Below are 9143 nucleotides of genomic sequence, written 5' to 3' on the forward strand. Positions count from 1 at the left end.
ACCCTGATGAAAGACATCACAGAAGAACTAAACAAATGGAGAGATATTCCATGTTCACAGGTAGGAAGACTCAATAGTGTCAAGATGTTGGTTCTTCCCAACTTTATATGTAGATTTAATGCAATCCCAATGAAAATCCCAGCAAGTTACTTTGTAAATACCAGCAAACTGATTCTAAAGTTTGTAGGGAGGCTGGCAGTGGCTCACTCCTGTAATCCCAGCATTTTGGGAGGCCAAGGTGCCCGGATCACTTGAGGTTAGGAGTTGGGAGACCAGCCTGGCCAACATGGTAAAATCCCGTCTCTACTAAAAATACAAAATTAGCTGGGTGTGGTGGCATATGGGAGGCTGAGGCAGGAGAATTGCTTGAATACAGGAGGCAGAGGTTGCAGCAAACCAGGATCAGGCCACTGCACTCCAGCCTGGGCAACACAATGAGACTCCATCTCAAAAGAAAAATTTTTTAAAAATAAAGTTTACAGTGAGAGGCAAAAGACCCAGAATAGCCAACATAATAATGAAAGAGAATAAAGTCAGAGGACTTTATAAGCATCTGAAAAGATTTTCAACATCACTACCCAACTTCAAGAATCATTAAAAGGTACATTAATTAGGCTAGACACAGTGGCTCACGCCTGTAATCCCAACACTTTGGAGGCCCAGACAGGTGGATCGCCTGAGGTCAGGAGTTTGAGACCAGCCTGGCCAACATGGTGAAACCCCATCTCTACAGAAAAATACAAAATGAAGGGCCGGGGGCGGTGGCTCAAGCCTGTAATCCCAGCAGGCTTTGGGAGGCCGAGGCGGGTGGATCACAAGGTCAAGAGATCGAGACCATCCTGGCCAACATGGTGAAACCCCGTCTCTACTAAAAAAATACAAAAAATTAGCTGGACATGGTGGCGCGTGCCTGTAATCCCAGCTACTCAGGAGGCTGAGGCAGGAGAATTGCCTGAACCCAGGAGGCGGAGGCTGCGGTGAGCCGAGATGGCGCCATTGCACTCCAGCCTGGGTAACAAGAGCGAAACTCTGTCTCAAAAAAAAAAAAATACAAAATGAGGCCAGGCATGGTGGCTCACGCCTGTAATCTCAGCACTTTGGGAAGCCAAGATGGGTGAATTATCTGAGGTCAGGAGTTCGAGATCAGCCTGGCCAACATGGTGAAACCCTGTCTCTACTAAAAATACAAAAATTAGCTCGGCATGATGGCAGGCACCTGTAATCCCAGCTACTCAGGAGGTAAAGGGAGGAGAATCACTTGAACCCAGGAGGCAGAGGTTGCAATGAGGTGAGATTGCGCCAATGCACTCCAGCATGGCAACAAGAGTGAAACTCCACCTCAAAAAATAAAATAAAATAAAATATAGCTGGCTGCAGTGGCTCATGCCTGTAATCCCAGCACTCTGGGAAGCCAAGGCGGTGGCTCACCTGAGGTCAGGAGTTCAAGACCAGCCTGGCCAACATGGTGAAACTCCATCTCTACCCAAAATACAAAAATTAGCCAGGTGTGGTGGTGGGCACCTATAATCCTGGCTACTAAGTCGAGATCATACCACTGCACTCCAGCCTGGGCAACAAAGTGAGACTCTCTCTCAAAAAAAAAAGGAAAAGGAAAAAGGCATGAACAGACATCTCACCAAAGAAGATATACAGATAGCAAATAAGCATCTGAAAAGATTTTCAACATCATAATGTCAATAGAAAGTTGCAAATTAAAATGAAATACCATTATATACCTATCAGAATGACCAAACTCCAGAATGCTGACACCACCAAATGCTAGTGAGGACATGGAATAACAGGAAATCTCATTCACTGCTGTTAGGAATGCAAAATGGTCCCGCCACTCTGGAAGAGTTTGCAGTTTGTTACAAAACTAAACACAACTCTCACCATATGACCAGCAATCATGCTCCTCAGTATGTACCCAAATGAAGTGAAAACCTGCCCATGAATGTTTCGAGCAGCTTTATTCATAATTGCCAAAACTTTGAAGTAACCCAGATGTCCTTCAGTAACTGAATGGATAAATAAACTGTGGTATATCCAGACAACAGAGTACTACTCAGTATTAAAAAGAAGTGAGCTATCAAGCCATGAAAAGACACAGGGAGGCCAGGCGCGGTGGCTCACACCTGCAATCCCAGCACTTTGGGAGGCCGAGGAGAGTGGATCACAAGATCAGGAGTTAGAGGCCGGCCTGGCCAATGTGGTAAAACCCGGTGTCTACTAAAAATACAAAAAAAATTAGCCGACGCGGCGGTGCATGCCTGTAATCCCAGCTACTCGAGATGGTGAGGCAGGAGAACTGCTTGAACCCCCAAGGTACAGGTTGTAGTGACCCAAGATTGTACCACTCTCCTCCAAACTGGGCGACAAAGTGAGACTCTGAGGGGGGAGGGAGAGAGGGAGGGGGAGGGAGAGAGAGAGAGAGAGAGAGAGAGAGAGAAGAGGAAGAGGAGGAGGAGGAAGAAGAAGAGGACAATGAGGAGGAGGAGGAAGAGGAGGAAGAAGAAAAAGAGGAGGAAAGAGTAGAGAAGAGGAGGAGGAGAAGAGAGAGGAGAGAGAAGAAAAGAGAAAGGAGAGAGGAGAAAGGGAACGAACACAGGGAAATTCAATGCATATTATCAAGTGAAAAAAGCCAAACCGAAAAGACTACTATAGTACTATAGATTTCAATTCTATGACATTCTAGAAAAGGCAAACCTATGGAGACTGCAAAAAAGGATCAGCGATTGGCTGGGGTTAGGAGTAAAAGACGGATAAACAGACATTAACTATACAGGATTTTTAGGGCAGTGAAACTATTCTGTATGATACTACAGATGGTCTCCAACTTATGATGGTTCAACTTACGATTTTTCAACTATACAATAGTGCAAAGGTGGTATGTATTCGGGAGAACCCGTACTTCAAGTATACATAAAACCATTTAGTTTTTCATTTTCAGTAGAGTAATTAATAAATTACATAAGACATTCAACACTTTATTATAAAAACAGACTTTGTGTTATTTTGCCCAACTGAAAGTTAATGTGTAGGTGTTCTGAGCAAATTAGAAGCAGGCTAGGCTAAGCTATGCTGTTCAGTAGATTCAATATATTAAATGCATTTCAATTTATGATGGTTTATCAGGGCATAACCCTGTTGTAAGTAACCTCATCATCATAAGCAGCATCTGTACAATGCTGAATACATGTCATTATATGGTAGCCAAAAACCACAGAATGTACAACACCAAGAATAGGCTGTAAAACACTATGAACGCTGAGTGATAGTATGTCAATGTAGGTTTCTCAGTTGTAACAAATGTACCATTCTGGTGGGGGATATTGAGAAAGGGGAAGGCTGTGCCTGTGTGCAGGCGGGGAATTACATGGGAACTCTCCGGACTTTCTGCTCAATTTTGCTGTGAACCTAAAATTGGGCCCAGTGGCACACACCTGTAATCCCACCTACTCAGGAGGCTGAGGCAGAAGGATCGCTTGAGCCCAGGAGTTCAAGACCAGCCTGGGTAACACAGTAAGATCCCCCCCATCTCTAAACAAACAAACACAAACTGCTCTAAAAAATTAAGTGTATTGGGCTGGATGCAGTGGCTCCCACCTGTAATACCAGCACTTTGTGAGGCCTAGTGAGTGGATCATGAGGTCAGGAGTTTGACCAGCCTGACCAATATGGTGAAACCCCTTCTCTACTAAAAACTTAAAAAATTAGCCAGGTGTGGTGGCACATGCCTGTAGTCCCAGCTACTTGGAAGGCTAGGGCAGGAGAATCGCTTGAACTTAGGAGGTGGAGGTTGCAGTGAGCCGAGATCATGCCACTGCACTCCCACTCCAGCCTGGACAACAGAGTAAGACTCCATCTCCAAAAAAAAAAATTAAGTGTATTAGTTTAAAAATGAAGAAAGAAAAAGAAAGCCAGCAAGCCAGCCACCCAAGGAACCAAACTTTCCAGTAAAAACAAAGTGTAAATAAAATTTTATCCTGAAAATTATTTCTGTTCTTTTTTTTTGAGACGGAGTTTCGCTCTTGTTACCCAGGCTGGAGTGTGCAATGGCACGATCTCGGCTCACCGCAACCTCCGCCTCCTGGGTTCAGGCAATTCTCCTGCCTCAGCCTCCGGTATTTCTGTTCTTATATGTCATTTCTACACTTTTTCAGTGCCTGTATCTCAAGTACTATTCTAGTGCTAGAGATACAAAGGTGAATATGAAATGCCCTCTAGGAATTCAATCTAACCAGAGAATGGAATGAATAAACACACACAGACTATTAAGGGTTGTGATAATTAACAAGGCCCGAAGTGCTAAGAAGGAGACATAGATGGGAAAGAAATTCATTATGTCTGGTTCTTTCTGAGTTAAGACTTGAAGGAGGAATTTTAAAAGGATACACCAGAAGAAAGGCTGCCAAGCAGAGGGTAGAGGCAAAGAAAGGCCTGGTAACTGAAAACACAAAGCTCATTCAGAAAACACAGGGTCCAGTGTAACTAGCTCAATGTTAGTTGCTGTGGTTCAGGGGAAGGAGTGATTTTAAAACAGTAACAACAAAAAGAACCAGTCTAAAAAGTTAGGCCAGGCAGGGCGGGAGGCTCAAGTCTGTAATCCCAGCACTTTGGGAGGAGGAGGCAAGCAGATCACCTGGGGTCAGGAGTTCAAGACCAGCCTGATCAACATGATGAAACCCCATCTCTACTAAAAAGACAAAAATTAGCTGGGCATGGTGCTGCACACCTGTAATCCCAGCTACTCAGGAGGCTGAGTTAGGAGAATCGCTTGAACCTAGGAGGTGTAGGTTGCAGTGAGCTGAGACCGCACCACTGTACTCCAGCCTAGGTGACAGAGCAAGACTCCATCTCAAAAAAATAAATAAAATAAAAAGGTAGGCCAGAACTCAAGTTTAGACCATGCAAACAAGTTTGGATTTTATTTTCCAATACTTGAAAAATCCACAGCAACAGGATATAGAATGAATTAGGAGGAACCCACAAAAGGCAAGAAGATCCACAACTGCCTCCTGTTACAGTGTCCAAGCAAGGACAGCAAAGGGAGCAGACAGAAGGTAGGAGATACAAAAAGTTCATCAGGTCTGAGTTACCACTGCATGCAGAAGAGGGATTTTTGGGGGAATGCAGAGTTAGAAATGATGCTGGGGCTCTAGCCAGGCTGCTGCTATAAACGCAGAGAGAAAGCAGAAGCACATTCCTGAGTGGGGAGGAGCCAAAGGGTTAAATATGGAATAGGCTGAATGCACTGAGTTGAGGTGGTGAAATCTGATAAACTCCTGCAGATGCACTGGCACTCAGTGAAACACGGAGCTCCAGAAACAGACTGGGGCCAGGTGTGGTGGCTCACATCTATAATCCTGGTACTTTAGAAGGCTGAAGCAGGACTGCTTGAGCCCAAGAGTTCAAGACCAGACTGGGCAACATGGCAAAACCCCATCTCTACAAAAATTAGCCAGGAGTGGTGGTGCGTGCCTGTAGTCCCAGCTACTCGGGAGGCTAAGGTGGGAGGATCACCAGAGCCTGGGAAGTTGAAGCTGTAGTAAGCTGCCATCGCACCACTGCATTCCAGCCTGTGCAACAGAGTGAGACCTTCTCTCAGAAACACACACACACACACACAAACCAGAATCAGATTGGGAAAGGTCAATAAAATTTGAGAGCTGGAGACACAGTAACTGCAACCACCTACAAAGAATCACTGAATTTCAACCAAGTGAATTCCTCTCCTTCTCCCAAATGCCCTTGTGTTTTTTTAAAGCTGGACATCACCCACTTTCTCACGTCCTAAATCACCTTTTTTCTCCTTATTAAACTTATTCCATAACTACATTTCTCTTCTACAATTCTTCCAGAACACAGGACTGAGATAGTGTACTCTTGCCACATTATGTAAAAAGATCACCCAATCCAAAAGGAAAGCTGTGTTTTCCAAGACTACTAACTCCTGGAGAAAAGAAACAAGACATCCTCAGCGTTTTCCTAACAAGTGGTCTGAGCAAAAGGCAAAAGTTTAACTGATGAGTGACTCTCCCTGGAGAAGGCCATGAAAATGTCTTAAGGCTGAATCTAGAGTTTCCAAACATTTTCACAGGCCACAGGCTAGAGCACTGGTGCAGGGTGGGGGACACCAGAGACCTGGAAGTCGGGCTTCGAAGGCAGTCAACGGCCACTGACTTCAGGTGAGTCACTTCTCTAGGTTTTTCACTTCGCAGACTGACGAGTACATGGCCTAGAATGATCGCCCTTCTAGTTGAGAATTTTCAGGCCTAACTAAAAGTGGATTAAAGTAAACCGTGGAGAGAGCTGTATGTTTTTTAAGTGTCATTAAGCAATGCAGGGATTATCTAAACTCCTTCAGTTATCTTTTCTCCAACTGCCTTTTAAATCTCACTCTTAGCTCTTAAACATGACTGTCAGAGGGGCTGAAGCACAAAGAGGAAGTGAAGCTCAAAGAGTTAATTTTGCTGCATTGGCAGCTCTGGTGAAAGACAGTGGGCCAGGAAAAGGAATCAAATGACCAAAACTGGATTTGGGGATTACTGTTGGCAGCCAGCCAGCAAGTTTCTAGATACTGCACACAACTTGATCAGCCAGGTCAAAGAAAATTAGCAGAAAACGATGGAATACATTTTTGGGGTATTTTGTTTTGTTTTTCTTTTTGTTTTTTTGAGACAGAGTCTCACTCTGTAGCCCAGGCTGGAGTGCAATGGCACAGATCTTTGCTCACTGCAAACCTCCACCTCCTGGGTTCAAGCAATTCTCCTGCCTCAGCCTCCCTGACAGGTGGGACTACAGGCATGTAACCCAGGCTAATTTTTGTATTTTTCATAGAGATGGGGTTCACCGTGTTGGCCAGGCTGGTCTCAAACTCCTGGCCTCAAGCGATCTGCATGCCTCGGCCTCCCAAAGTGCTGGGATTACAGGCCTGAGTCACAGTACCCTGCTGGAAAGACATTCTTAAACTTCTCAATAGAAGGATGCACACACTACGTTGAATGGCTATCTCTTGTGAGCAGACTGGTGAAAGAAAGGAATATTTATATTTTTCTGTTAAGTCTGACTACCTACACATGTACTTCTGTAATTCAAGATAAAGTATTATCAGGTTTTAAAAAAGCAAAACAAATGGACGGGCGCAGTGGCTCACGCCTGTATTCCCAGCACTTTGGCAGGCCGAGGAGGGTGGATCAAAAGGTCAGGAGTTCGAGACCAGCCTGGCCAATACGGTAAAACCCGTGTCTACTAAAAATACAAAAAAAAAAAAAAAAATTAGCCGGGCATGGTTGTGGGTGCCTGTAATCCCAGCTCCTCAGGAGGCTGCGGCAGGAGAATCGCCGGAACCCGGGAGGCGGAGGTTACAGTGAGCAGAGACCGCGCCACTGCACTCCAGCCTGGGCGACAGAGCAAGATTCCGTCCAAAAAAAAAAAAAAAACAAAGGAAAAAATATTTCTACCTTACTCTTAGTAGCCACGCCTCCCACCTTTGTCTACTAACACAGCTACAGGACGTCTCAACAGTCTCTTAGGGGGAAAATGCTCCTCCACTAACAAATGACTCTTTCAGACGGGGAAAACATCCCATCTCGAACTCGAGAAAGCAGCAGAAAAAAGTTTTAAAAAGTGATCCCGTTTTTAAAGCCAGACACGACACCCCACCTTCACGCAAGGCCCTAAAACGCAGACTTTCGAGACCTCAGGCTCCGGTACCGCACGCGCTCCGCGACAGAACGGTATTGTTCTCCCAGAATACAGCCCTTTTCCCATGACACCGACGTTCTCACAAAAGCCTGCCCGTGCGCGGCCTCCGGCGCCGCGGGACCGCTCCGCCGGGACCTCCGGGGGGCCGGGGAAAGGAGGGCGCTCGCCGGCGGCGGCCCCCGGCCCCGCCCCGCGTCACCTGACCGGCCCGCGGCCCCCCGCCCCGCCGCCACCGACCTGATGACACTCATGTGGAACTGGTCCTCGCGGAGGCCCCGCCAGGCGCCGGGCAGGAACTCCTTGCACCACAGATAGGCCCTGCGCCGCGTCCGGGGCTCCGGCTGCTCGTCGGCCGGCGGCGGGGGCGGCGGGGGCAGCGGCAGCGGCGGCGGCGGCGGCGGGGGCAGCGCGAGCGGCGGCTGCCGGCCGCCCAGCTGCTTGGACTCGAGGTCGCCGGGGGCGTCGCGCTGCTGCCCCACGCCGGGCGCCGGGGCCGCGCTGCCGCCGCCGCCGCCGCCGCAGCTCAGCAGCAGCCCGAGCGGCGAGGGCTCCGCCTCGCCCCCGGTGCAGAACTTGGTTTTCATGCCGGACAGGCGGCCGACGAGGCGCGGGCGGCCGCAGCGCGAGAGGACGAGGCTCAGGGTCCGGCCGAACGCCCGCCTCTGGGGGCCAGGCGGGAGGCCGCTCGCCGCTCTCTGACGGGCCGGCCGGCGGAGCGGGGGACGGCGGGCCGCGGCGGTTGGGCGCGCGGGGCTGCGGCGGCTGCGGTGGCTGCGGCGGCTGCGGCGGCCGGGGCGCGGGGACGGGCTGCTGCTCGCTGCGCTCGCTCTTCTGCCGCCGCCGCACGAGGAGCGCCGGCCGCGTCACAGCCCGCCCTCGCGCTCGCCGCTCATTGGCCGCCGGCCGCCGGCCCGGCGCATCACAACCGCCGCCGCCCCCGCCACGCCGCCTCCCCATTGGCTGCGGCGCCGCCCACTCCCGGGGCGCCGCGGCCTCGGGGAGCTGAGCCTGGGCGGAGGGGGCGGGGCGTCGAGGGGGCGCCCCCGGTCGCAGGGAAGGAGGAGAGGGGAGCGAGGCGCGGGGGGCGCCGGCAGAGCAGCTCCGGGGTGGAACGGAGCCGGCCTGGGCAGAGCAGGGGAGGCTCCGGAGCCTCGGAGGACCCCGGGGTTGGCTTTGGGAGCTGAAAGTTTCCTTGGATCCCTTGGAAGCCCCATGACATCAGAGGCCGGGCCTGGCAGGGACAGGCAGGAAACGTGTCTGGAGGCTATGGCCCTCTCCGCGTGACCTTGGGCGAGCCGCCGCCTCCGGGGGCTCCGTGGATGTGATTTTGTAACATTTCCCAGCGCTGTGCAAGGCGCGTTCTCGCCGGTCAAACGCTGAGCCCGAGGAAATACTAAGAAACCGAGGCCCGAAGGAGGGAAGAGGTGACGGGCTCC

At 49.9% G+C, this 9143-nt stretch overlaps 1 protein-coding gene across 6 annotated transcripts in view; it reads right to left on the minus strand.

The window, feature by feature from the left end:
• The window catches only part of CHKA (choline kinase alpha), a 71679-nt gene extending 63129 nt beyond the window's left edge, over window positions 1-8550 (minus strand). For 3 of the 6 annotated variants that reach the window (XR_012518222.1, XR_012518221.1, XR_005579808.2), the window contains exon 1: window positions 7945-8550. Coding sequence is in view for 2 of the 6 variants with exons in the window: in XM_039470829.2 (XP_039326763.1) it covers window positions 7945-8291 (347 nt within the window). In the remaining 4 variants the exon portion in view is untranslated. Of the gene's footprint in view, window positions 1-7665; window positions 7849-7944 lie in introns of those variants that run through there. The other 3 variants (XM_039470829.2, XM_039470831.2, XM_010351927.3) reach the window with 2 other exon arrangements.
• Window positions 8551-9143: the final 593 nt, after the last annotated feature.

Source organism: Saimiri boliviensis, chromosome 6, assembly GCF_048565385.1.
Source record: "Saimiri boliviensis isolate mSaiBol1 chromosome 6, mSaiBol1.pri, whole genome shotgun sequence".
Classification (NCBI taxonomy): domain Eukaryota; kingdom Metazoa; phylum Chordata; class Mammalia; order Primates; family Cebidae; genus Saimiri; species Saimiri boliviensis.